The 27,884-nt window shown below is 41.9% G+C and overlaps 2 protein-coding genes and 1 long non-coding RNA gene across 6 annotated transcripts in view; 1 reads left to right on the top strand and 2 right to left on the bottom strand.

Moving 5' to 3' along the window:
* Positions 1-284: 284 nt before the first annotated feature.
* HORMAD1 (HORMA domain containing 1) lies at positions 285-12,594 on the bottom strand. Its single transcript, XM_082202691.1, has 14 exons — positions 12,533-12,594; positions 12,167-12,311; positions 11,425-11,488; positions 9,996-10,032; positions 9,841-9,861; positions 9,703-9,729; positions 8,002-8,069; positions 7,160-7,311; positions 6,821-7,056; positions 6,613-6,676; positions 5,721-5,797; positions 5,349-5,432; positions 3,616-3,705; positions 285-1,377 (listed from the first exon to the last, which is right to left on the bottom strand). Exons 1-14 carry the CDS (start codon positions 12,563-12,565, stop codon positions 1,297-1,299), a joined length of 1,179 nt encoding a protein of 392 aa, XP_082058817.1. The 5' UTR covers positions 12,566-12,594; the 3' UTR covers positions 285-1,296.
* Positions 12,595-18,623: 6,029 nt separating this feature from the next.
* On the bottom strand, positions 18,624-27,320 carry CTSS (cathepsin S). 2 transcript variants are annotated; one of them, XM_082202467.1, is made up of 8 exons: positions 27,178-27,320; positions 26,313-26,451; positions 24,588-24,710; positions 23,018-23,167; positions 22,478-22,702; positions 21,765-21,930; positions 20,015-20,117; positions 18,624-19,098 (listed from the first exon to the last, which is right to left on the bottom strand). In XM_082202467.1, the coding sequence occupies exons 2-8, from the start codon at positions 26,445-26,447 to the stop codon at positions 18,999-19,001; spliced, it is 1,002 nt and encodes a 333-aa protein (XP_082058593.1). In that variant the 5' UTR covers positions 26,448-26,451; positions 27,178-27,320; the 3' UTR covers positions 18,624-18,998. The 2 variants fall into 2 exon arrangements, with proteins under 2 accessions (XP_082058593.1, XP_082058594.1); XM_082202468.1 differs by having other exon boundaries at positions 26,313-26,448; positions 27,178-27,319.
* The window catches only part of LOC309520705, a 28,865-nt gene continuing 20,532 nt past the window's right edge, over positions 19,552-27,884 (top strand). Inside the window, exons 1-4 of one of the 3 annotated variants that reach the window (XR_014214314.1) lie at positions 19,552-19,787; positions 19,909-20,148; positions 22,231-22,335; positions 26,352-26,473. This is a non-coding gene — a long non-coding RNA (uncharacterized lncRNA). Of the gene's footprint in view, positions 19,788-19,908; positions 20,149-22,230; positions 22,336-26,351; positions 26,474-27,232; positions 27,420-27,884 lie in introns of those variants that run through there. The other 2 variants (XR_014214316.1, XR_014214315.1) reach the window with 2 other exon arrangements.

The raw sequence follows: 27,884 nt of genomic DNA on the forward strand, positions 1-27,884 counted from the left end.
CAACAATCCCTCTTGCTGTTTTGGCTACTGAGATTCAGAATATTTTTTCTCTTGTTTTCCTCCTCCAAAAACTAGGTGCGTCTTGTGGTCTGGTGCATCTTATAGAGCGAAAAATACAGTAATTTTGCTTCATGTGGAGTAAGGTTCCAAAGAGTTATTGCGAAAATATCCGTTATTTCTTTACAGTATTCTCAAAAGGAACATGGCAATCACAGAAAGATTGGGAGCACCCAGTGATGAGGCAGTAATCAACATTTAAAACAAACATTCTGAAAAGAGGCAGCTTGTTCAAGTTGTAAATATTTTATTGTGGCTATAAAATTGGAAGGTCTAAAACAAAGCACATGCACTGCAGACCTCTATAAACATTTAATCAGAAATCAATATGTTCTCGAGTCATACTTCCATTATGTTTCAAGAATTATATAGCATAAAATTTTTAAACATTTTCTCTACATTTTTTATAACACTTCTAGTAACAGAAAACAAAGTAACAAATGTTTTAAAAGTTAATTGCTAGCTCCAGAGAAAGTAAGATGTGCCTAAGAACTGTTGGAATCCATGGGGCTTAAGTCAATTTTGTGAGATCTCATTCCACAGTACTTAGATGTGATTAACTTTTTCTGTGGATGAGGCTACTGGTTACAACATCCTTCCCCAAGCTGGTGTACCGTCCCCCCCATTTTTTGGACTACAACTCCTATCAGCCCTGGGACTGATGGGAGTTGCAGTCCCAAAATCTAGGAGGTATAGTTACAAACTTTTAGCTTTTTCCTTCTTTTAATTCACATGGCAGTAATAATACTGCCTGAAAGTTTTCCATTTGGAATCAATTTATCATAGTTTGTTCTTAAGGACATTTCCCTCTGGCCCAATTTAAACTGCTGTTGGGTCTCATTTCGCCTGTGCATGCAACATTAAGCACACTTGAGATTCATTGCCTGGGCACACTGTACAGGTAACAGCTCAGAGCCCCAAATTTAATGTGAGCCTGACTACATGAAATGCCACATGGGTATATTTTCTTGCACGCCCAATATTACATTTAAATCAGGCCTCAGATAAAGCAGCAGCTCTCTATCCACATTGACAAGTGAAATTTTACAAGACTAGATTTTACATTTACCTGAATTAAAAGCCTGTACTCTTAACTGCAAATAAAAGCACTGAAAAATGTTGGATGGCTTTAACAGGTTAAACTATACCCCCTCTAAAACATCAAAATACTGGGTATAATGAGAAAAACATTCTAGGGAGGGGGGAAACGGGAAATAATAAACATTTAAAAGCCAATATCTAAATCCGCTCTTTTGGTTCACTGATTTTTCTCCGTTTGGGAACTGAGTCTTCACCAGAAAAGAACTCAAGATGATAAACCTTTTTTAAAAAGACAATGAAGTATTATTTAGTCAAACTCAGAGCAGAACCATTAAAATCAACATAGTGTCTTACTCTAATGCACCTAAATATTGTCAGGTAGAGCCCAATAATGCTGAGTTACAGAGAACAAATAACTTTGTGTCCTCTCTGCTGGTTTTTCAGTGAAGGGTTTGCTACAATTGCCCTATAAACCATGCATCTGTGATATGTCATTGATCAAATGGGAATTTCAAATCTATCTGATCAAATAGGAACTACCCACTTTAACTGAGCAGTTAAACGAATTAAGTACGTAACCAGAGGTACCACTGTATAAGGTCTCAGTTTCAGCTTGTTCTCCTTGCTGGAGGAAGCTCAGAGCTCCATGTTCCCCAGAGCACAGGCTGAACCCTGCCTTGCATCCATCCAGCCTGACATTTTCCCCACCTTTTCTGGATTTTGCAGTGCTGTTCTCCAGACAAGTATTGTGTACAAAAAATGTGTACGCTGTGGCAAAGTGCACATATTATGCACAGATATTCCCCAGTATACACAAAAATGTGTGCACTTTTGTGCACTTTGCCCCAGTATACACAAAAATAGGAATACTGGGACAAAGTGCATAAAAGTGCACAAATTAGTCAAAAAGAACATACAAAAGAGCATTATGTTAGGAAAAATTGCTTTGCAAAAATGTGTATATTCTGCAAATGTGTATAAAAAGGTAAAGGACCCCTGACAGTTAAGTCCAGTCGCGGACGACTCTGGGGTTGCGGTGCTCATCTTGCTTTACTGGCCGAGGGAGCCGACATTTGTCCACAGATAGTTTTTTCGGGTCATGTGGCCAGCATGACTAAGCTGCTTCTGGCGAAACCAGAGCAGCACATGGAAACGCTGTTTACCTTCCTGCCGGAGTGGTACCTATTTATCTACTTGCACTTTTATGTGCTTTCGAACTGCTAGGTTGGCAGGAGCTGGGACTAAGCAATGGGAGCTCACCCCGTCATGGGGATTCGAACCACCGACCTTCCGATCGGCAATTCCTAGGCGCCACCCAAATGTGTATATTAGAAGAAATTGGCACTGAAATGCAGATAAATTTTTATGAGGACTTTAAAAAAGAATTTCACAATTAACGCTCACTCTTCCAAGCAGTGGGTGGGGTTTGCGACTTGGCATGGGCTTCCCGTGCCAGGGTGACACCCCCTTTAGTTGCTGGCTGTTGCTCCACCCCCTCCCCGGCTATCCAATCGGCTGCCGGCTGGGGGGGCAGAGCAAAGACCAGGTAGTGCAGGCTCCAGGCGACCATCTCTCCATTCAGTCTTTGGAGATGTAGAAATGTGGAGAAATCAACTGAAGGCTGGAAAAAATGAGGGGAATTGAGGGGAACCAAAACTGTCAGACTTGCCCATCCCTAACAGCAGGTAATACTCACCATTGTCTAGATCTCAGGGTAAACAGGTTATGAAAAAGTAGGCCATAGAACTCACCACCTGCCAGAATACCTTAGCTCCAACCAAACTTTAACTAGCAGAGCCAAAAACAGCAAGTCCAGAAAAAGCAAAAACTTGTGTGTAGGAAAAGGATGTCACCATACTGGTTTCTGGAGCTGTCTTACAACATAAGTGGTTGTTGAGGGTCCTCATTGCACAAGTTGTATTGAAGAGACATATATTTTAAACTGTCTGTCTCTCAGCAATTGTTTGGGCATCCCTGGGTTATTTGCCTCTTTCTCACTTTGGGAACAGCCTCCCTGCCAGTGAAATGGAAGCTCTGAAGATGCAGACTGGGTGACAGCCAGCACCATCTGCACCTTCAGAGGCTCCAGCTGGGAGGGAGAATCCAGAAGAAACACATCCCACCTCCACAAACCACATTTTGTTCTGTGCAGCCTCATTTGTTCACTGTAATGGCTGCAATTGAAGGCATCATTTCGTCCACTTAAGGCCACAGTCCTAGGCACCGTTTGAACCCAATGAAGCACAGTGGGACTTCACCAAGTAAACATGCCTAGGGCAAGGTTGCACAGCAGGTCTCACTCAAATCAACAGGACTGACATGAGTGAAAACACAGTGGACGACAGCCCTATAAAATCACCTAATTTTCCAATATTGTAATTGCCCCTAAACAAAAAACAGTGACAAACCAAGGCTTCTGGTTTTGCATAGAAATGTTGGATTCATAAAGACTGGAGATGGGGGCACCCACAGCAAGAACTCTTGTTACTTTCCTCATAATGCATGGAAAGAACTTACTGGCTTGCCCGATTCTACGTTTCTTCTCTTCTGAGTTTCTCTGGGACACTTTGCTGCTAACTGAATTTTGTTGCTGCCTCCCTTGTCACCCTTGACAGAGACAGAAGAACCGTTAGCTCCAGGAGAGAGGTCTGCAGATGGCTATTAAGAAGCGTGCTGTGCATCCGTAGGCTGTTACTCTTCCTCAACGTGTGTTAAAAAATTAATGAAGGACTCTTTAAGAGTGGCGACAGTAAGGGCAAGTCTTAGCTTGGTCATGACAACATTATGATTTACTTTCACCGCTGTACATCTGAAGGGCATTTCCTAAGATGCTGATTCTGGTGGAATCTTCCCCCACAATGTCTATAAGGTGAAAATGTCAGTAAAGCAACTGGCAGATGCCTACGAAGGTATGTTTCTGTACTGAACAGAGCGAAACTAGGAGAGGAGTGAGGGTAGAAACAACCTTAGTTTGATGGACAGAGAGTGGGGATGGTCCCTCACAGTGTCTGTAAAAGAGATGAGCTGAACTTTTTACAAAACTTTTTCAGCTCAAAAGCAGGACCTTCTGGGTTGTATGGTTTCATGCAACTTTCTTCCTAGGTTTCAGAGTCCGAGGCCTCCTTAGAAGCACAAACTATCAAAAACATGTAGTAATCTAGTCCTGCAGCTTGTACAAAACTCAGCTTCTTACATTTTTAACATTACCTCCCTCGAAATCTTGCTATGGACAACAATAGCTTTGTCTAACTTTCACAAAGGCTAAGCTCTGGTATTTTATTGTTGAAAATAAACTAATGAATATGCTGCCCTACTGGTGCTACTACTATTTATAATAAATGTTTAGGTTACCTCCAGACTGTTATTATTTTGTGGGATGAATTCAATGGCATATCAGGAATTTAGCTTTATGCAGGAATTTAAGTTGATTTAAAGCACTCTGGAGCAACAAATCCATTTTAAAAAGACAGCAGACCCTTTGTGGTAAGGAACGTGATGAGGAAATGCACGAAAAAAGTGTGGAATGAATGATCATTTGATGGGAAGAGGTATATAATCTCCCTGCAAACAAATCAGAATAAATGCTCAATAAATAGAGCATCTGAAGGAGCCCTTAGTTAGTGCCCAAACATGCTGGACGTGAATACGGCAATGGCATGGCATTGGCACTGGAGCCTAAATCAAATATTTTCAAAGAGCTTAGTATGAAACTGTGAGAAGAAATTGGGCTGTGATGCTGCGCATCCAGGTTCAGCTGTGCAGCTTATCACGTGGCCTTACGAAAATCACAAGCTTGCTGGGAGGATAACTAAGACAATGCATTTGGAGTACTATTGGGGGAGGGAATGCTATGGAAATAAATGAATACATTATCAAAAATAATAGAATTAATAATCATCCTGACTGCAGTGGTGTAGCGTGGGTTGTCAGCACCCGGGGCAAGGCAAGTAATTTGCGTCCCCTAACCCATGGATTCGCACCCCCTAACCCGTGGATTTGCGCCCCCTAACCCTAACCCCCAGATGTTGCGCCCAGTGCGGCCCGCCCCCCCCTGCACCTCCCACGCTACGCCACTGCCTGACTGCAACTTGCACAACAGTAGCAAAATTGAGGTAACCTGAAAACTGAGCTAAGCCTTAAAGAACAGGATTTGTACTGAAAAAATCTAAGTTATGCATCCCTTAAATTTTTTATCTCATTCAGATCATGCAACAGAATAGTTCGTTAATTATTTTAAAAATGACACTAACTGTGTTGCCTTTAAACTTCCTTCCACTTCGGGTCTTTCCTTCAGCTACTTCAAGTTCTGATGTCTTATTAATTAAATGTTCCACCTAAAAACAGTTAAACAAACAAAGAGAACAGCTTTTTAAAAGAGAACAGCTTTGGTTTGGGCTCTTGGATTGAGGACAAACATATCTACACAGTTTTGTATGTGATTTTGCCAAATATACACCCATACAAACAATATCTACATACATTTTGCAGGAACTCTTCCGCTAATTGTCAGATTGTGTTGCACTTGTTAAATCTAGTAAACATTTATCCAGCCACAAAAAAGTAAATCCAAAAAACTAAATGAGAACCAAACATTGGTACAGAATAAAAAGGCAGCTTTATACCTGAGAACTATTGATGGAGAAAGTTTGGCTATCTTCTATCCTCATGTCTTCATCTTCTTCACACACTAAATTAAGTTCTGGGAATGGTATCGGAAGAAAATTGTACAAATTCTCAGAACACTGAATAAACAAAGAGTTTATATTTCTGTACATAAGTAGAATGTTCTTAAAAGAGGATTGAGAGATACATTGACAAGGCTCTAGTCTTCTCTGAGTGAGAGGCAGGCCTCCTCCAGAAGGTGCAGGCAGTTGCTAAGGAGACAAAAACTGCTGAAGATATTAACTGTGAGGAATGTGGTCCTTCCTCCCCTGCTGTCATTGCAAGTTCAGGATGTGAAAATAGTCTAAACATGTGGGAAGGTTCATTCTTGGGGGAAAGGACATCGCTAGTGGTAGAGCACACATATTGTATGCAGAAGGTCCCAATCTTTGGCATCTCCAGGTAAGCATGGGAACAACTTCTGCCTGAAATCCTGCGGAGCCACTGCCCATTGGTGTAGACAGTACTAAGCTAGATGAACTAATGAATGTGACTTAGTCTAAGGCAGCTTCCTATGTTCTAAAAGCAAGGGTTGTAGCTCAGTGGTAGAGCATCTATGTCCAGGTTCAATCTCTGGCATCTCCAAGAAGAGCTGGGAATGACCTCTTGCCTGAAACCCTGAAAAGTCATTGGCAGTCGGTGTAGGCAATACTGAGCTAGATGGACCAATGGTCTGACTTGGTATTTAGCAGCTTCCTGTGTTCCTATCTTCTAACCCAAATTCTGAGCAGAGTGTCATGCACAGTTTCATAAAATTAAAGAGGTGTGCAGAAAAGGTGTTGCCATGGAGAACACATCACCGTGTACCAATATGAAAGCAAAACACTCCTAAATAACATATGCTCTGTGTACCTTTAGTATGAGGAACCCTGTGTGTGTTTTGCTGCTCCCTCATTGTGTTTTCTGCAAAATCTTCCTGTGTAAAGAACACAAACAAGAACAAAGCTGAAATGTACCTGTAAAAGCATTTTGTTAAGGATAGGCAATGCAAATGCTGTCAAAATTTCAAATAATAATAATTCCATACATCATTACAAAACTATAAAAATAAATTTCAAACCCTTACATCCATTTTATCAAGATGCTGTAGCTTTGTGGAAGTCAATGCCTTCCCTTGCCTTAATAAGTCTGCATCGATGCACTCCATTCGATCTTTTTCCGTCGTCACTTTAACTTTCATCGTATGAAAAGGGGTTGGGACCTCACCAACACTTAGGTACATTGGCTCCCCCTCGAATGCCACTGCTTCACAATGACCCTCTTTGAATCCCGGAGGGTGGTAATCAGGAGGTGTAACTAAAAAGGAAAGTTGGTGATATTCCATAATGGGAAACATTTGTTTCGTCAGCAATTATTCTGACATATTGATGTTGAACAGAATTAACATTTGAAATGGTACCTTCATCATAATAGAACAGCTTCATCGTCAGACAGACATCACCAGGCAGAGGACCCAGGTTCTGCATCAGGACATAAATCTTTCGTAGCATCAGGATACTAGCTTTCTTAGTATTTGTGCACGTGTTGTTGGAATTACTTCCATTGTTTTTACTATAAAAAAACAAAACCATCCATTATTTGAAAGCAAGGGCAGCTGGTGCCTCTATATTAGCAATACCGGAAATGGAAACAGGAGCCTTCTTACATCCCTAGCGCTTACCCACAAAGAGTGGCTTTACTTTCCTTCTTCCCATCCTCCGCTCTCCTGATCTGTCTAAGCAACATGCCCCAGCCCACCATGGTTTAAAGCAGTCAGGACCCACTATTGACTCTGAGCCTGATCTAAACTAGATAACAGTGGTAGCATTACACTCCCCACATACAAACACATGGTGAAGTATTTAAGAAATTTTAAAATGCATGTTTGGGTTAAAGGTAGGTCATGGGCTGAAAATGCTGAAGACAATTGTTTAGAGTACTGTATCTATATTCTGGAAGTCAAATCCATTAGGTACAGGAGAAATTGGGAACCGATAAAACTGCATATTTGCTATTTGATAATATTTCCTGAGCCTTTCTAATAAATGTGACTAGAAACCAACTGAAGGCTGATTGTTATTGAGCATTTGTTCTGCAGCAATTAAATGCCTTCTCTTTGGTGAACACAGGGACATACTAACATCCAGTTTCTAGAATCAAAGAATACATGTTGGCTTTTCTCAGCTTGCAAGAACAGCCTGGCAGAGAAATGTCTTGTATAACTGCCTGATGAAAACAGTGGGGTAGGAGAGGAGAGAATACCTTGTGAAATCCATAGATGGTCCTTGATCGCTGTATTTGAACTTAAATTGGTAGCACTCTGTAACAGTCTAAACACAAAACATAGTAGTTACGTATCAAGTGCCTAAAATTGGAAACAGCAAGTAGAATGCAGCACCAAGTCTAACAAATCCTCCGCCTTTGAATGTCCTCCAGTAAGCTGAGGGTGGAGGACATGGGCTCTCTTTCCCCTGTTTTATTGTCATAACAACCCAGTGAGGTACGTTACGCAGAACCAAGAGTGACAGGTCCTGAAGTGAGTTTCATGGCTGAGTGGGGAGTTGAATCCAGGTCTCCACAATCTGAATCTAAGCACTTTGGCTCTCAGTAGTAATGTATACTGATAGTTAATACTTTTAAACTCATTGTATCTAAAGTGAACAAGCAATATGGATACTTAACTGCAGTACTGAACGCAATGGGTTGCATCTGGTGTTGGTCCTAGACCCACTGAAATTAATCAACATGACTAACTTATGTATGTCAGTTTCAGCCTAGCTGGATACCACTCATTGGACTGAAATCTCTTTTAGAGCCTTTGATGACAGAAAGGCTGGGTTTGACTCTTTTAAATAGACTTCATCCAGAGTGGATGTTAATGATAGCTTCCAGGCCACCCAAACTGTCAATTCACAAGCCAAACCAGCAATTTGTTTCAAGGCTTCTCTGCACCATTCACTTTCATGGAAGAAAGATCCACTTTCTTTAAACAACATCAGTATTAAAAAATGGAATGTCCTTCATCATGGAGTTTGATTTGATGCTGGCCTAAGTACTGCAATCCAGTTTTAATCCCTTTTTCATTACCAGCTTTCCTTTGTGGTCATTTGGATATTCTTTTTAAAAAAACAATGCACACTTTTCTAATGGAATTAGGGTCAGCAGAAGCAAATAATAAGAGAAAAGATTGTCATAAAGTCTGGGCTGCAACATTTAATATGTAGAATTCATCTTCTTTAATATTATTCTAATTATCACATCAAATAGAGGAAGAGTGACACCTAGTGGCTGGATTTTTTTATCCTTATCTGTGGCAAGGGATATGCCTGGGGAAGAGAACTTGCGGTTCTCCAGATGCTGTTGGACTCCCAGCTCCCATCAGCCTCAGCCAGCCTGGAAAATCATCTGTGATGATGTGAGTTGCAGTCCAGCAACACCTGGACTGCCACAGGTTCCCCACCTCAGCAATATACACTTGATACACTTCTCTCTTGTTCCCAAAGAAAGGAAGAGTCAAACTCGACAAGAAGTGATTGGCTCTCCTGAAGTTTCTTCCCCACCCTACCCCTTTAGCCAAGGGGATGAATAAGACGAGGACTGCAGCCGCTGGTTTCCCCCCAAACAATGTATTCCCAATCTGAATCCACCACTTTTATAAAGCTGGTTGCAGATTAGTGTTTGAAAAAGGAGGTGGTGTTGGAATGTAGAGATGGTGAGAAAATCGTCCAAATACAGTAAACTTCAGAAACCATTGCCTTCAAATGGCTGTTTAATGATTTCTATTAGAGGTGTCCTTTGATCTTTCATAGTGGTCACTGTCAGATGCACTGAATGATCTTACAATCCACGTTTGTCGACATGTGTCTCTTTCAGGATGTCTCTTCACAAAAAGTATGTATTGATCCAGGACAAAATATCTGCAATATAAAATGTGCACTTATGAATGCAATATCATAAACTTACCTGAGGATCTTCCTGGTTGGTGTAGACCTGTATTTAAAAGATAAACAACATAATCAGGACAATAGCAAATACAATACAGCATATGAACTATTAATTAATTTTCAAATGTGGACGTGTATAAATATATATTAAACTTACCGCTAAGACGATTAATCTGAGCTATTTACCCAAAACAATAAAGAAAATAAATCAGAAATTAAAAGCATTATAGTGTGTTTACTATAATGAAAATTGCTAAGATGAATCTGTGAATGCACAGTTACTCATTAAAGATAAAAACATATTTAACTTACATATTTTTTCTGCAGTGCATCATAGCATCCCAGCATCCTGTAAAAATCATAAAATGCTACTGTTTCACACAAATACATGCATTTTGGGTTTCTTAATCCCATTCATCTGTATCTATTGTGCAATTTTTCAATCCTGCTTTTATTCATTAAATGCTTACCATTATTTTATGGGCCTGACAAAGACAGAAATTGGATTCCTATTTACACTGAGTGAAATCCTCAACCACACACACACACACCTTTCATCTCTAGCCAGCACCCTGAAGCCAAAATCTGCTTTGGCCACCACTGTCCCTTAAATCTCTGAAATGCCTTCCTCTCCACTCCTGAATCCTGCACAAGTCCCTTTATCATTCCACTCTTCTCCCCAGAAAAATCCCCACCTACAGTATAACCTTTTAATCTCCAGCTCTATCACTCTGAAATGTCTGAAGTTCTTCTGCTCTCTCAAATGACATTTTTGTTCTTCTCTTAGTCCTTCTGAAGCCTGGAACTGTTTCCCGGAATGCCACCATCATGCCACCTCTCTTACTTCATTTAAATTCTAGCCTTTCCATTCCCTCATCTGTACTATACATTTAAAGCAGTATCATACCATTTTAAACAGTCATTGATTCTTTCAAAGAGTCCAGTGAAATGTTCGCCTCACAGAGCTACAATTTCCAGAGTGGTTTAAATATCAATCCCTCTTTCCAGGCCAGGGAACTCTAAGAATCTCTGTGAGGGTTATGGCGGGATGGGGAGTCTCCTAACAATTCTCAGCACCCTTAATTAACTACTGTTCTAAGGATATTTTGGGTGAAGCTATGACTGTCTAAAGTGGTATGATACTGCTTTAAATATATAGTGCAGCGTTAGAAACTGAGATAAGAAAGCTAGGAGCTATATGGCACCTTAAATCTAGGTTATGGGTGCAACAAGGGAAAGTCTAGGCATGGGTTTTTTTTTTAATAATGAGAATACAGCGCTGGAAATGAACTGCAGCTAAAATATTATGTTCATTTTTCATATGGTCTAGTCCTTCTCCTGCCCACACCCCTAATATTCTTAAGAGGGTCTCATCTCCAGTCTTCAGAGAGTGGCTGGAAGTGGGGAGGAAAAGGTCCTCCTTTCCTTCCACTCTGCCGTTTTAATATGAAATCTTAGGCACAGTACTGCGCCCAGAGCTCAGAAACTGCTCACACTAATTAAATTCCCTGTCGCACAATGCACCTAGAACAACAGGAGTTTTGAATACTGGTATAGTGTGGATGGGGGCAGCACATAGTACCAAATCTAAGTACATATATGTCACCTATTGCACCCTTGTTCAAACCTTCCTCCATTTCCCTTCATATGTTTTCTCATGTTGAATTACAGACTGTAAGCTCCCTGCGGTAAGGACCTATTCTCTAATTATTTGCAAAGTGGAAACCACAAAAAAACCTACCATTTCACCAGCTGACTGGAGCCAGGGCAGGTTTTATCCTCCCGCAGTATTTTCACACAGAGGTCTTAAAATACAATCAAAATACATTTGATAAATCTTAATTGCAACATTGATGACGCTATTATTGACAACTTTTTCTGTTCTTTACACAAGCACAGAATGGAAAGGGAGAATCACTCAACAGCAGTTTGCAACAATAAGCCTGCACTTTCAAATCATTATTTGATTACATGTTTTTGCATATTTTAAGGATGGTCCTATACTGATTGCATAGTTTTCTTGTTTTTGGGGATTGCACCCTGTTTTGGGATGTTCTGCTGGAAAGCAGGTCACAAATGTTTATAAGTAAATACATAATAATAGCTTAAAGCTCAGGTACTTTTTCTGGGGTATCACTATGTAGTAACTTCTGAAGATCACAGTCTGGTGTGTTTATCAGCTACACTACAGAGAAAAAATAAAAAAATTCCTTCCAGTAGCACCTTAAAGACCAACTAAGTTAGTTCTTGGTATGAGCTTTCGTGTGCATGCACACTTCTTCAGATACCTTCAGATACCTTCAGATACCAGTATCTGAAGAAGTGTGCATGCACACGAAAGCTCATACCAAGAACTAACTTAGTTGGTCTTTAAGGTGCTACTGGAAGGATTTTTTTTTATTTTGACTATGGCAGACCAACACGGCTACCTATCTGTAACTGGAACTACAGAGAAAGTTTGTTCTTTTTGGAAAAGCCATTACCATCAATATATCTTGTTCCATATGCACTTTCTGGAAATATTCCTCTTAGGTAGGTAATGCAGGATACAGCTATTGCCAGCAGTCTTTTCACTAATACTAGAGATTGCTGCTCAGTTGATATTTTGTTGGGAAATATTATTGCACTCTAAAAGGTAAAGAAGAAAGAATTAAGAAGAGCATGGATTCAGAATAGCTCTACACATTCTTTGGTAAATAAATACCGTATACAAGTGCCTAACTCACTGCAACCTTCTGTGCATCATACTGAGTTGATCTAAACACAATGGTTACCATAAACATATAATTACTGGGGGGGAAAACTTATTAAAGGGTAAGAGAAATTAAATTTTTGAAATGGAACTATACCAGAGAGGTTCTTTGCTTCTGAGCAGTTGCCATATTTCCTGTTCTTTCTCAGTCACCTGTTGATAAAAAATGTTGTGTTAGTATATACAGTGTTTTGGTGAGAAATTCCAGTTTCTAAATTTAGCTTATGATTGATCATGTAAAAAGATTTGTTCCTCCTGGGAGTAGACTCTCTTTTTATCAAATGCCCCACTTGGTTTAAAATGAATACATTATTTAATACGTATTTGTTATTAAAATACTTTATGTTGCCTCTAATATCACAGATGGAGAGTTTTAATAGTTTTAGACTATATTTTATTGGTTGCATTTTTCCCCCAGCCGGGACCATACCTCTTCTGTCCTGCCCTGCCCGCTCCTTGAGGGTAGTAACCAGCTCTCGACTCAGAGTAGAGTCCGTTGAAATTAATGACCATGGCTAGCTTCAATGTATTCATTTCCGTCTACTCTGAGTAGAACTGAGTTGGATACAACCCAGAGTGCTCTTGGCCTGGCTGAAATGTGTTTTTGACCTGCAACGACCGTGCATGTCTCTTGCTTGCCTGGGTGAACGATAAAATCACCGAGGCTTTTCATTGAACAATTCAGCAGTACAGTATATAAATTTTATGAAATAAATAAATAGAGAATCATAGAATTGTAGAGTAGGAAGGGACCCCGAGGGTCATCCAGTCCCGCTGCAATGCAGGAATCTCAGCTAAAGTCTCCATGACAGACGGCCACCCAACCTCTGCTTAAAAACGTCCAAGGAAGGAGAAATGTGTGGGTCTGCGCAGGAACACTCTTGTCTTTTGTGTGTGTGCAGAAACTGCTCTACTGCTCAAAGGTAAGAGTCAGATCCGCTGCAAGTTGGCCTCTGGCCCCACCACCTGCCATCGGCAGGGGCAAAGCTAGGCTTTATTTCACCCGGGTCAAAGTTTGGCACACACAACCCACACATTTACATCATAGCTGTCAACTATCCCCTTTTCTTGCGAGGAATCCTATTTGGAAGAAGGGAATTTCCCTTTAAAAAACGGAAACGTTGACAGCTATGATTTACGTACACATGCACAGTGGCGTAGCGTGGGGGGTGCAGGGGGGGCCGGCCGCACCTGGCGCAACATCTGGGGGTTAGGGTTAGGGGCGCAAATCCACGGGTTAGGGGGCACAAATCCACGGGTTAGGGGGCGCAAATCCACGGGTTGGGGGCGCAAATTACTTGCCTTGCCCCGGGTGCTGACAACCCACGCTACGCCACTGCACATGCACACAGGCTGGGGGCCTCATTGGTGCCCTTCTGGAAGCTGCACCTAGGACAAAAAACCCCAGCTAGAACCATAGCTGTCAACTTTCAGATTTGAAAATAAGGGATCAGCAGCCTCATCTGTCCTGGGGACAGTCTAAGGCAGTGTTTCCCAACCTTTTTTGGGCAAAGGCACACTTGTTTCATGAAAAAAATCTCGAGGCACACCACCGCCTACGTGGGACACGTTACAGCCCCGTGACGTCAGCGCGCAGCGTCACGCCGGGAGGGACGCACGAAAGTGTAAGTTTCAATTTTTCCCCTCCCCCTTGCCTTCCTTCTGTGCCAACCGCCAAAAAGCCAAGAATCGCCGCCGCCGCCCCGCCTCTCACCGCCCGCCTCCCTCCGGGGACGGCGCCCCAAACGAAAATTTGACTTAAAAAAAAAAAATCTTTCGAATTTTTTAATTTTTCCCACGGCACACCAGGCAACATCTCGCGGCACACTAGTGTGCCGCGGAACAGTGGTTGAAAAACACTGGTCTAAGGGATATCTAACAATCCAGGATAGCAGCGCTGGAATAAGGGAATTTCCCGCAAAAAAATAAAAAATAAAAATGGAAGGTTGACAGCTATGGCTAGAAACTCCACCCCCCCCCCCCTAGCTACCTGGAAAAAGGAACATGGCTCCTCTTTTCCATCTGGGCATTCTTATTATCTCTTACACCAGGAATGTGGAACCTTTGCTCCCTGCCATGGGCCTAGCCAGGATTTATGTTGGGTGGGGAGAGAACAAAGCTCCCTGTGCTGCAATTGTTCAGTTAGTTTAGGGTTTTGAAATTTATTTACTTGATTTAGTGTGGGGAGCAGCTGCGCCCGGCCCCAGATGTTGATGAACTACAACTCCCATCATCCCTAGCAAGCCTGGCCAAAGGCGAGGGGTGATGGGAGTTGTAGTCCAACAAAATATCAAGCGAGCCACAGTTTTCCCGATTGAAATTGTTCCCTCATCCCCTCCAGCTCCGCTGAGGGAGGAAAAACAACACTGGAGCTCGGTAGGGACGAGGGGAGCAAATTAGATCTGGAAGAAAAGTGTAGGATGAGGGAAGGCTCGTCTCCCGCCGCGTATTATCTACCAATCTCTGGGCATTAAAAGTCAACTGGGAAGTTGGCAGCAGCAGCCCTGAGGTTTACGATAGAGATGGAGTGTAATATATAAAACGGGGGAAAGTTCAGGTGGAGAAGCGCTCCCGAGAGACCGCGTCTGACTTGAGGCGATTAAAAACAGCCAAGCCACGTAGCGCACGATGGGGCTTTTTTGCCGTGGGGGGTGGGGGCGATTTAGGATGGCCGTGCTTATAATAATAATAATAGTAGTAATTTTTATTTATACCCCGCCCTCCCCAGCAAGGCCGGGCTCAGGGCGGCTAGCAAGCAGTAATATAAATATATTACTTTATTTATATTAAAATTTATTATTATTATTATTATTATTAATAATAAAAACAAGTTATAAGCAGACGACCTCTCATTACATTAAATGAAAATCATTCAGGGATATTAATTTATTTAAAACAGACGCCCTTACATCATATGTATACAGACTGCAGTATTTTGTTTTATTTTTAACTATTTCACGGCGATCCCCGCGCGCTTTTCAAAATCCTTTTTTCCTCTCAGCAAAAAGCGGGGGGTTTTTAGGCTCCTCGCGCGCGCGCCTCCCGCCTTCCCGCCTTTTTTCGCTCCTCCGACGTCGACGGTTTAACGGACGGCCGCCCTTCCCGCTCCGCCGCCTGAACTTTCCCGCCTTTTTTACACCTCAGGCGACCCAGCTCAGTCGCTATTCAGACTGAAGGGCGTACACTGTAAACAACAATAATTCTTTCCTTCCTTAGCTGACATTTTATTTACCCTCTCCAGAGTTACTTCATAAAGCCACACTTCTGTTTTTTTCCACCAAAATGGTCCCCATCTTATGGTAACTTTTAACGCTATCAGAAGCAAATCGCCACCAATCACTATAGTAATCTGGTGGTTTTTACCTTATCATAGATCTTAACTATTTTTGGAAGTTTTTAAATAGGTTGTTTTTTTAAAAAAAAACACCCTGAAACTTTCATTGTCTTATTCTTTGTCTTATGAATGTATCTGAAGAAGTGTGCATGCACACGAAAGCTCATACCAAGAACTAACTTAGTTGGTCTTTAAGGTGCTACTGGAAGGAATTTTTTTATTCTGTCTTTGTCTTATGGTTTGAGGTTCATTCGTTTTTACAATCAAGCGACATAAATCTCATAAAATCAAAAAAATAATTGTTACTGGGTTCCATTCAATGCTAGTTCTTTTCAGAGCAGGCCCATTGAAGTTAATAGACCTAACTTGCTTCCATCAATTTCAATGGCTCTACTCTGAGTAGAACTTTAAGCTGGCTACAACCCCTTATTGTTTTAAAATAGTTCCTTAACAGAAGTGGGGTGTTAAGTATAAAATGGCATTGTTCTTTGAAACCATGTCTCACTTAAAAAGAAATATCACCTTTTCCTCCCCACCCCCAGCTCTATGCCTTTCTATCATTGTCTGGCAGGCAGAAATTCTCTGGGTGAAGCTTTCCCCAACCAGTTAACATCTTCATGACAGGAAAAGCGGAGCCTTTTTTAAATTTCATGCCAGGCATGGTTTTAAAAGCACACAGAATATTTTTTTCGGTGGAAAGGCGCTGCAGCCCCCTCTTAGACAAGGGAAAATACACTTTTAAGGACATATATGTCTACACTTTATGCCCACATACTCAGAGGGACTGCCCTCAACCTCCTTCATGGCTAATAAGTTTGCAAACTGACCAGAAAAAAAATATATATCAGCTTCTTCTCCACCTTTAACAGAAATCAGAATGTGAGATTTTTCATGGCCTGGAATTCAAATGATTTTAGCCCTAGCTACAGATCAAATTGCTGCTCAAGACAACCCTACCCTAGGTCTGATATAGATATAGACAGCCATTATTTTATAAAGCCAAGAGTAGTTGAATAGGAGATGGGCTGTGCTGGTTGAGTACCCTATAAGGCCTTCCTTGTATCTGTGTGTCCAAGTTGGCCAGTTTCCCACTGGGGAATGGAAAAAGCACTCTGCGCATCCTCAGAGAACATTTCCTCAATTACCTTCTTACCTCCTCTGCTAAACTGACATTGAAAACAGGGCAAAGTCAAGTACGGCTCTTTCATGCCACACCTTCCACAAAGAAAGTCTTTTCACACATATTTTTGAAGGAACAGGGTTAATGTCTAAACCAGGGGAGTATAAAGGGTATTTTTGTGTGTAGAGAGATATATGGTAGATGTGAGGAGGGAAATTTATCCAATAACTGTTCCTCAGAGATATTGAATGAAGAGGAGAGTGCTCAGTTTTCTTTACTGTGAGGCATTAGAGCTCAAAGTTGTTTAAAAGTTAGTTTAACCTGGAATCCCATGTGTCTAGAGTGGCTGTGATTATTCGGTGGTGTTCAAATGTACTTTATTATTCCTTAACACTGCAATGGCCAAATCTGGGAATTCAAAGTACCGTATGTCCTGGCAAATGTGTTGTATGTTCAGAATGAAGTGAAGGCATTAGCTGGCAATAGCTATATACGTCCTTGGAAAACATAGCTTGACCTTTGCAATGCACACACATTTCTTAAAAATTCCAGGCAGTAACAGCCCATGATATTTTGCAGCCTGATGTGGAATGGCCAATGGCACCTTCCATACCAAGTCAAGGTGCATGATCCCAAAGGCCAACCAAGATATTCTGGCACCTGGGGCAGAAAATCCCACAAGAATAATAGAATTGTAGGGTTGGAAGGGACCCACAAGGGCCATCTAGTCCAACCCCCTGCAATGCAGGATAATAAACAACAATTTGTTGTCCTTTCATAACACTTTTAGTTTCTTTACCCAATGGTAGAGCCGTCCCCGATTCCAGGTTGCAAAAATTTTCTTTCATGAACTTTTACTAGGGGTGTGGCCCTTCAAGTCTCTCTATCTGGCCCTCAAAACTTTCCCCAGGCCACATACACTCACTGGCCCTGTTTTTGCACCTTGGGTGTTTTTTGCTTCTGGAAATGTGTCTTTGAACAGCAATAATGCCTCTTCCTTACCTGGATGGAGGATAGAGAGGTGTTAAGTGTAGACACTATTAAGTCTATTGTGCAAAAGTAATATTTACATGTGCTGTCCCACCCACTTTTGCCTCTGGTCATGTTCACTACTTGGAGTTCAAGACGCTGGGATTCCCTTCCTCTGCCTAATCCAGGCATGTCCAAAGTCCATTTCGGGGGCAACTAAAATCATCATCATCATCACCACCACCACACTCTTTCCTGCTGAGCTGGCATTTTATTCACCCACTCCAGAATTATGTAATAAATCCACATTTCTGCCTTTTCCACCAAGATGGTTCCAACTAAAGCGGCCTTAACCCACATCAAAAACAATTAATCATCAATTATTAGTATTATTGTATTGTCTCCAGAAGTAGTCCATAACCCTTTCTCTGGGCCTCAGAACTTTCCTCAGGCCACACTCATGCGCTGGCCCTGTTTTTGGCACCTCGGGTGTTTTTGCCTGGCTGCAAATGTGTCTTTGAACAGAAAAAATGCCTCTTGATTATCTGGATGGAGGATGGTAAAATGTAAGTGTAGAAACTGTAGCCTACTGTGCAAAGGTAACATTTGCATGTGTTGCCCTGTCCACTTTTGTCTCTTGCCAGTGCTCATACAGTACGGCCTTTAATGGTTATGCAGAAGGAAATGTGACCCTCGGGCTGACAAAAGGATTCCCCATCCATCATTGTAAAGTGGCTTGCTTGCCATTTCTGGAGCCACAGAAGGTTTCTGTTTGTTTCTGTGTTTACCTGACACAGCTTTTATTCCAGCATACCTTGAGGTTGTAACAGTGATACTATCTGGCAATTACATAAAGCTTGGGCTGTTCAGAGCAGGACTACAGACATTACATTATTAACTGATTAAGCCCCACAGCGCCCAAGGGATGCTTAGCAAATACCAAGATAAACCAGGATAAATCATCATTTTGGCTGCTTGTCTCAGATCTACCAGGTGGAGCTGACAGGAAGACCTCGCCTTTGGAGACCAATCACTCTTCTTAAAACAGAGCAGTTTGATTTTTTAAAAACTCTAAAGATTAGTTGCCTAATGGGCTGTTCTTTCAGTGACGAACAATCCACTGTGGGCTGGAAATCCTCTCTAGATTAGTGGATAGGAGCACTGGCTGGCAATGCCACAGCGATTCCCATGATTCCTTGCAATTTTAATGAATCCTTCATCGCCAAAACTTGGACCCCAGCTGTTGAAATAACAGAGAATGAGATATTAGGAGAATAATTAACACTTTCATTGTGAACAAGGGGCTTTTCAAGGGTCTTACGATGCTCAATAAGGAACTAACAATAATTATCATGTAGCCTTAATATTTCATGTTACGGGTGCTTCCAGTGCTGTGTCGGGACACCAGACACACCACCCTCGTTACGCTACTGGGCGATTCCACATAAAAACACCAGAGTCTCCTGGATCAGACCAGTGACCCATCTAGTCCAGCATCCTATTCTCGCAGTGGCCGCCCAGGTGCTTCTGGGAAACCCTGAGTATGAGCCCTTTCCCCTCCTGTGGTTTCCAGGAGGCAACTAACTGGCATTCAGAAGCATACTGCCTCCAACTGTGGAGGCAGGGCATAGCCATTGTGGTGATGAGCCACCGATAGCCTTATACTCCATGAATTTATCTAATCCTCTTTTATAAACTTTCATAAAAATGTCTGTATCTCCTAATTGTTAAAAAAAGCCTCCAAACTCACAGAGCGGTTTACAAAATAGAATAAAACAATAACATATTCTCAGAACACAACCCCCTTTCATTTCCCAATCACAGTAGATGCTTTAGAACAGTGTTTTTCAAACTTGGGCCCCAAAATGTTGCTGGACTAAAACTCCCATTAGCTAAACACAGAGTCCTGACAACAACTGAGCACCCAAGGTCGAAGAATAATGCTTTAGACCAGGCTTCCTCAAACTCGGCCCTCCCATGATCCCTAGCTAGCAGGACCAGTGGTCAGGGATGATGGGAACTGTAGTCTCAAAACATCTGCAGGGCCGAGTTTGAGGAAGCCTGCTTTAGACTAAAGTGTCTCAGAATGGATGGGCAGTGGACTCACTGATATACAATGCTGGCTTAGCAGCTGGTTCCCTAAAGGGTATCCTTACCTATTCTTCACAAGCCAATATTCTTTGCCTTCTTCTGTTCCATATCCAATTACGACGACTCCATGATTTATATGCTGAGAACACTTTGGATCATCATATACACCTACATAAAAAGGATAAAGAATCACTTTCAGGTGTGTATGAGCGTATGGTACATTTTTGAAACTGAAGCAAATGAAAGTTGCTCTTGAAAAATAGTCCTCCTAGTTTAGGGTCAACAAAATGTGCTATATTCCACCAAGAGGATACAGGAAGCTGCCTTCAGGGCTGCCAAATGAGAAGGAAGAGATGGCACCCATTAATCCCATGTGCAGAATCTGATCAGGTTGGTAGTTGAATCTTACTTCAGCAGTGGTTATCTGTTAACATCTACCACTATAGTGTCAGGCTAGCCTTGTGGGCACAGAGCAGGCTAAGTTAGAAAACCTAGGGGAAATAGTGGGAGTTGCTGTTGCCCTTGGCCCCTCATCACTCTGCCAAATAGCATGGCCAGACTTTGCTGCCTCATAACAATTCAGACCATTGTCCATCCCACTTAGTATTATCTAGACTGACTCGCAGCAGCTCTCCAGGGCTTCAGGCAGAGGTCTATCCCAGTCCTACCTGCAGACACCAGAGATTGCACCTGGAACCTTTTGCATACAAAACAGGTGCTGTACTGTTGCGCTACAGCCCTTCTGCAAACAACATTGGGGGAAGCAGGTATCAAAGATGCAAAGATAAAATCATAATGTGATATTAATTGGAGGAGGGGAGGTAGTAATAATACTAGAGTAGTAACCTAACTCCTTACCAAGTTTGGCATTGGTGTTTTGGTAAGGGAGAGTTTTGAGTAATGTCCTGGGAAGTTATGTAGCCTAATTGTTGGTGGGTTCAGGACCAACTAAATGTAGGTCACATCAGCACTGGAGAGAAAAGGAGATTGGTACACAAAAGCAAGAGAGAGGGAAGAATAGTTCTAGACAGGCCAACAATAAACGTGAGAATAATACAAGGCATAATTTATTTGTTCTTAGTGGGTCCTGCATTGCTGTTTGGGGTTAAAAATGGGTCAAGGTTGTGGAAAGCTTGAAAAGTATCTATGGAGAGAACAGCAAGGAATTGCCAAGGATCACACCCAATTGAATAATTTCTTGAAGTAAAGGTAAAATTGCGGCTTTCAGAAGACCGTTAATCTGTGTGTGTGCACGCATGCAGACACACACAACCAGCCCTGTCTGAACAACTTGCCTGCACAAAATGGTTGACCTCAATGGGATAGCAAAAGAGTCTGCTTCTTTGCATGCCAAAGAGGGTTGAATCCAACTAAGTCATACTCAGAGTAAACCCACTGAAATTAGTGGACTTAAGCTAGTTTTGATGGGCACAAAAGAAAGCACTGGTTTTGGTGCCCACCCATGTTCATCTTATGCAGTGCTGTTTTGATTCCACTGCAGTTCGGCTTCCAAAAAAAGTGACTTTACTTGTAAATGTGAAGGCCATTCATTTCCATGCAAACAAAAAATAATAAAAATGGGGTGGGGGGGTGGAGAAGAGAGAGTCATCGATTACTGTATATATTGTTCACAGACTGAAAACAACAGCTAATACTGTTTGTATTTACTGGCTGGATTTCCACTCCAGACATGAAACGAATAAGTAAGTGAACAGCTGGCTATTTCTGCTCCTATTCCGTCAGAATTCTCTGTGTCCCTTGATTTCCAATGAGTCTGTCCAGAGTATATTTGCAGGGATGCACGGTAGAACTCACCTCGCTTAAACAGGAAGAATGACATTAGACTTGCATCTATACCAACCGATACAGGGCCAACATTGGCTACGGCATCCATCAGGGCAGCTTCATCTCCATATGGGAGAGTAACATATTTAGAGCAGGTAGCAGCTCGTGAAGAGGGGTCGTAGTGGCACGTTCCATTCTGAAAGAAAAAGAAGATAAAGTTGCTTCTTTGGCCTCCATGGGTTTCTCTAACAGTATAAGATCTTAAGAAGAACTCTGAAGCTGGATCAGATCAAAGGGGCCCGCCTTGTGGGTAGCAGGTTTTTAAAAGGTGTGCAGTAGTGACTACTGCTGACATCAGGGCTGGATCTACGCTGACCTGTTTAATGTTGTTATAACGATATTAGATATATCTAATCTACATCTTAGTTAAATAAGTCAAATAATTTTAGCTGATTTCGCAGCTAAGGCACTGGTTTTATTTTACAAAAATATTCAGGTGAATGCAATCATGTTTCTGAAGAAGAAGAAAGAACAACTTTGTTTCAGATGATGCACGCATACAATAAGCAAAGATCATCTTAGAAGAGGGATGTCTTTGTAAGTAAGTACAATAAATATAATTTATTTGCAAGTGTCTCTAATGCATTGCTAGCAAACATGACAGGATATATTCTGAAATAAATCTACAGATGCACTCTGTAGTGTTTTATGTTTACAGTCAATCTAAATTAAATGATACAAACCTTGGCTTCATATGGGTAGGAAGCTTCCGAATCAATGCCTTTGTTGTCTATGATATACTGGAAGGCAGCCTCCATGTAGCCTCCATTGCACCCATGGTTTCCATACTTACTGGAGCAGTCAACAAGGTTTTGTGCACTGAGAGACACCAGTTTCCCTGTCTTGAGTTTTAGCTGGCCTTCCAGGGCCCCAACAGCACTAAAGGCCCAGCATGCACCACATGCACCCTAAAACGGAGAGGAAGCTGTCAGAATCAGTTTCAAAGGAAGAAATTGCTAAGTTCCAGATGAGCCGTTCATTGAGCCTTCGTTCTCATTTGTTTGTGGAGAGATTAGACAACATTGTAGCAGGCATTCCCCCACACTTTCCAGTGCACTTGCCAATCACTTTCCTTATCGCAAAAAGTCTGATTTTTTTGGGAGCTGGTTGTTGTGCAAGTCCTTTCAATCAGCTTTAATTGCAGAATTTGATTTTGCTGAGCTGTGATTGAATCCCACCCAAAGACAGTGATGGTCTGGAAATGCCGAAAGACGCTCTCTTACCTGGTTCTTAACATCTGTGACACACCCTTTCTGCCTCCAGTCTACAGTGTTGGGGAGGACTCCCAGACTTCGCACATAATATGTTGAATTGTGCATGCGTGAGTCAGGAACTTTCAACCCAGTCAACATAGCAGTCACCTCCTCACTGGTCTACATGAAGGAACATATTCCAGAGATGTTGCTGTGTTAGGTGATAGCTTCATGAAGCAAAAGCAACCAAAGTCTTGTGGAAACTTAAAGACTACCAATTTTATTATGGCATAGAAACTTTCATGAATTTCAATAAGATGCATAAAGGAACATAAAGGTACCCCTGCCCGTACGGGCCAGTTGTGTCTGACTCTAGGGTTGTGCGCCCATCTCACTTAAGAGGCCGAGGGCCAGCGCTGTCCGAGGACACTTCCGGGTCATGTGGCCAGCGTGATGAAGCTGCTCTGGCGAGCCAGCACCAGCGCAGCACACGGAAACGCCGTTTACCTTCCCGCTATAAAGCGATACCTATTTATCTACTTGCACTTAGGGGTGCTTTCGAACTGCTAGGTGGGCAGGAGCTGGGACCGAAAGACGGGAGCTCACCCCGCCGTGGGGATTCGAACCGCCGACCATACGATCGGCAAGTCCTAGGCACTGAGGTTTTACCCACAGCGCCATTGCATCCCTTAAAGGAACATAGATGTACTTAATAAAAAGCAAGAATCAGTCACATTTCTTCTGTAAAGGGTTCATTCCCTCAGGTGGGTAAGGGCTAGGGATGGAAGGACATGCCAATTTTGGTTCTCTTAGTTTCTTATTTTTCCAATATTAAATTCAGTTCTCCACATTTTGCAAGCAATTTGTGATTTATTTATTTTTAAAATCCTCATAAAAATTCAATAGCATTTTAGATCGAATTCCTCCTAATAAACACATTTTTATATGCTTTGTTTACTACAGTACATATTTTTGCAAACAATTTCTCTGGAGTTATTTTCATTCACCTCTTCCTTTCTCAGTACATTTTACCCCTGATATATGCAATTTTGTAAACATTGTTTCGTTGGAGAACTATATGACAACATTCGCATAAGTGCAGATTTCGGAGGATACCTGTTTTAGTTAGCATATTATTTCGGAAGGTGTGAATTTCATAGATTCACCTTTAAATGCATACTGAATTGCATCTCTCCTCCATCCCTAGTAATATGCAGAATTTTGCTGTCATACTATATTTCACAGTTGGAAGGGATTTTGCAGTTCATTAAATCCAACCCATCACTACTCGGTGCTAGCTCTGTAACACAGCTAAAGCACCCTCCTTCAGTAAGATGAAAATGTTAATACTGAAATCTACTTATGAAATGGACTCCCCTCCCCTTTTTCACATTTAAAAAGTAATGTTTAGGAGGAACCCTAGAAATGAAATGAAAATTTTCCACCTCTCTCAAAATTTTATTGCTGTAGTTTTCCTCAATCCCAGCAGGAAGTTGATTCAACCAGTTCCAGTTATTTGGTTTCAATCAGTGGCATATTTGTTCTAATATGACAGAATTACCAACATACCCTCAATCATGTTAAACATTCGTTTACTAACCATATCCCCCAGATGATTCATGCCAAGTTCATAGGAATGTAACCCCAGCGAATGTTCGAGGTTATGCAACATGATAAACTGCAGATTCCTTTCCCAAGTCATACGTCGACCACCTTCCTCTTTCTTAAAAAAAAAAAAATGCAGAAGCTCACATTGTTTATGAAGGGAAATTTATCTATTATTATTACCATTGCTATTTTATAAATTTATATGCAACTTTTTCATATAGATGTGCTGGAAGTGGCTCACATGACTGAAAAACAAAAATGCTGATTGATACATCATTCCAATAACAACCAAATACTACATCATTTCAAAGCATAACATGGCACTCTCACAAATCACTCAGTTTGATTATGTGAAGATGATAACATTTTAAGGTTGTCAAAAGGCAAACTATCAATAATTAAAACATACCAAAATGTATTTACAGTGGTGCCCCGCAAGACGAAAAACTCGCTAGACGAAAGGGTTTTTCGGTTTTGCGTTGCTTCGCTAGACGAATTTCCCTATGGGCTTGCTTTGCAAGACGAAAACGTCTTGCGCTTTTTTCTTAAAGCCGCTTGAAGAGGCGCAGTTGCGACAGACCGTGCTTCGCAAGACGAAAAACATCGCAAGACGAAAAGACTTGCGGAACGAATTATTTTCGTCTTGCGAGGCACCACTGTATTCTTTAAACTAACATAAGACTTTTTTCACCCTACAATGTAAGGTTTGGGTCAATACTGCCATATCTATACAAACAGAACCCAAACTCATCCCAATGCCTGCAACTAAGGTCACATCTACACTTAGTGCTGAATCAGCAAACGTCAGTCCACAGAAAGCCCAAATTACCATTTGCTCTGATTCAGGATTAAAGATGGAGTTTTCCTGGGGAAAACAGTGGCAGGTGAGGGAAATGCTCAGACACAGACGAGGCAATAGGAAAGTGTGGACCTGTGCCTAAAAAGCACAGGGCAAAAGGTAAGTATGGATGAGTCCTAAGTATCCCACTACATCAGAGTTGTTGATTAGTATCTGTACAAACAGAATCGGTCCTTTGGGCCTGTTGGTTTCTGCCCACAGCCAGCCCATAGTGGAGGATGTTGCAGAAGCTTATACTTATTACTGTGATATGTGCCGTTTATTGGCCTCTGCTTCAGTTTTCTAACTGATCAAACAACTGTTATATCTACTTAATGCCTGCTCGTATTCTCTAGGACAGGAATGGGGAACTCAAGTGCCTCCCCCCCCCCCGATCTTAGCAGCTGAGGCTGGTGAGAACTGGGGTCTAGCAACATCTCAAGGGCCCCAAGTCTGCCTCCCCTACTCCATTATCAGACCGGGTGCCTTTGCATTAGCACTATCTTGGTCTCACTCCTTGGCCTTGCTGCAGACCTGGCCTGATACCCCTGGAATCACAGGGTGTTCTTTTCCCCTTGAACCTCTGCATTTGCCCTTTCATCACTCTTCTGCTCACCCGGCACTTTTTGCAACCATTTCCACATTTTACTCTGTCTCAAGGCTTTCAAAGCCTTCTGTGTGGGCTTCCTGCAGCCATTCGGAAGCCGCGACGGACGTTCGGGTTCCAAAGAATGTTCACAAACGGGAACAATCACTTCCGAGTTTGCAGCATTCAGGAGCCCAAACGTTCGGCTGGCAAGGCGTTTGACTTCCAAGGTACGACAGTATGTACTGGAATTTCTACACCCAAGCTCCAATGCCGACAGCTTGTGCCCATACCTCATTTTTGTATGTTTTGCCATACTTTTTCTTCCAAAGCTCCCAGTGCCTGTTGAGTGTGGGGTCCTTCTCCCAGTATGCAGATGATGAAGCAGCAGCAGCAAATGCCAGGAAAACACAGGCCCACAGTTCCATCCTGCTGAGGCAGACACAGAAAGCTGGTAAGTACGGGGTTGCTGGTGTCATGGCGATAAGACAGGTGGCTTCCAGGGTGAGGTGAACCCTGGGTAAGCACCTGGAATCTCTCACCACTTGGAAATTGGGATGCCATTCTTATGTTCTTAATCTGGTATTTCAGCACCTGGGAGAAACATAGCCTGCAGTCTTCATTGTAAGCTCAGTCTATATCCAGCCCTTGTGGCTATGTGTATATTTCAGGACCCACCCAATTCCTCAAATATTAATATGCTATAAATTGTTGTTTTTTAAATTACTGTGAGCAACCCTAGGACCTTAGGGCAAAGGGCAGGTACTAAATAAAATTAACAACAACCTCTAGCCTCCTTTTCCAACTTTCCTTTTGTTACCTACCTCACCTTCTTCCCCTTTCCATAACATTTTGCCCAATAAAGAGTTCTGCAGTGCCTAAAGGCTGGCCACAGTTTATGGGTAATTTTTTTTTTTTTTTTGGTTGATCCTAATAAAAGTTACCCCTATTTTACTTATTTAAAAGCATTTCTAAACCAGTGTGTGTGTGTATTTTGTGTGTGTGTATCTCAGCCTTTTGGAGGGTGCCCTCCCCTCTTATGGACCTACACCCTTTTCTAAAAGAAAAAATAAAGTTACTTCCTCAATTGCTCCGAAAGAGATCAGTAAAGGAGAGAAAAAAATCTCTTTCTCCTAGTCTCTCCTTATAAATACCTACCTGGATGTCTTTCAGCAGGCTGAGGCTGGGTGTTCTCTCTTGACCTCTTCTTTAGGGTGTAAGAAGCCTTCCTGTTCCAGGAGCCCCTTTCTTATGTTGTTTCTCTAGCTGAACCTTTCAACAACACTGCTCCTGCTTCACCCGCATGCTGTTGATAAAAAGGCTACTTTCGATTTCTTATGCTCAATGTCACATGAGCCTCCCCACCCCAATAAAGGAAATGCCTTGCTTTCATTACAATGGTGAGCAATCTGAGCGTGCAAGATGATTGTGAATTGATTTGTTACATCTTCAGGCTTGCTAGGAGATTATGAAACAAGGAAAGTTTAGCTTTGTTCCCCACTTCACAGGCTGCCCTGCATTTATTTTCTGCACCTGCATCTCTCTCTTCACAGACTGTGCTCACACAACCAGTAACTGGGCTGCTTTCCCCCGCTGGATGTGTGTCTATATTATTAAGATTTAAACTAGTTGCGAAACACATTGAAGGATAGATGATCTGGATCAAGCCAGATTAGAAATGGATTAATCTGTCAATTTCAGTTCCTCTCGGCGTCTCTCCTTTTTCCCTGCACTGAATTTAGTTTACAATTATTTGTGCATCAATTGCAATGGGGGTTTTTTAAAGTCCTCACTAATATCTGTCAGCATTTTTCTTAATTCATACATTTTTAAAATACAATTTTCCATAATACAATGCATTGTTG

This window comes from Podarcis vaucheri, assembly GCF_965113315.1.
Source record: "Podarcis vaucheri genome assembly, chromosome: 16".
In the NCBI taxonomy this organism is placed as follows: domain Eukaryota; kingdom Metazoa; phylum Chordata; class Lepidosauria; order Squamata; family Lacertidae; genus Podarcis; species Podarcis vaucheri.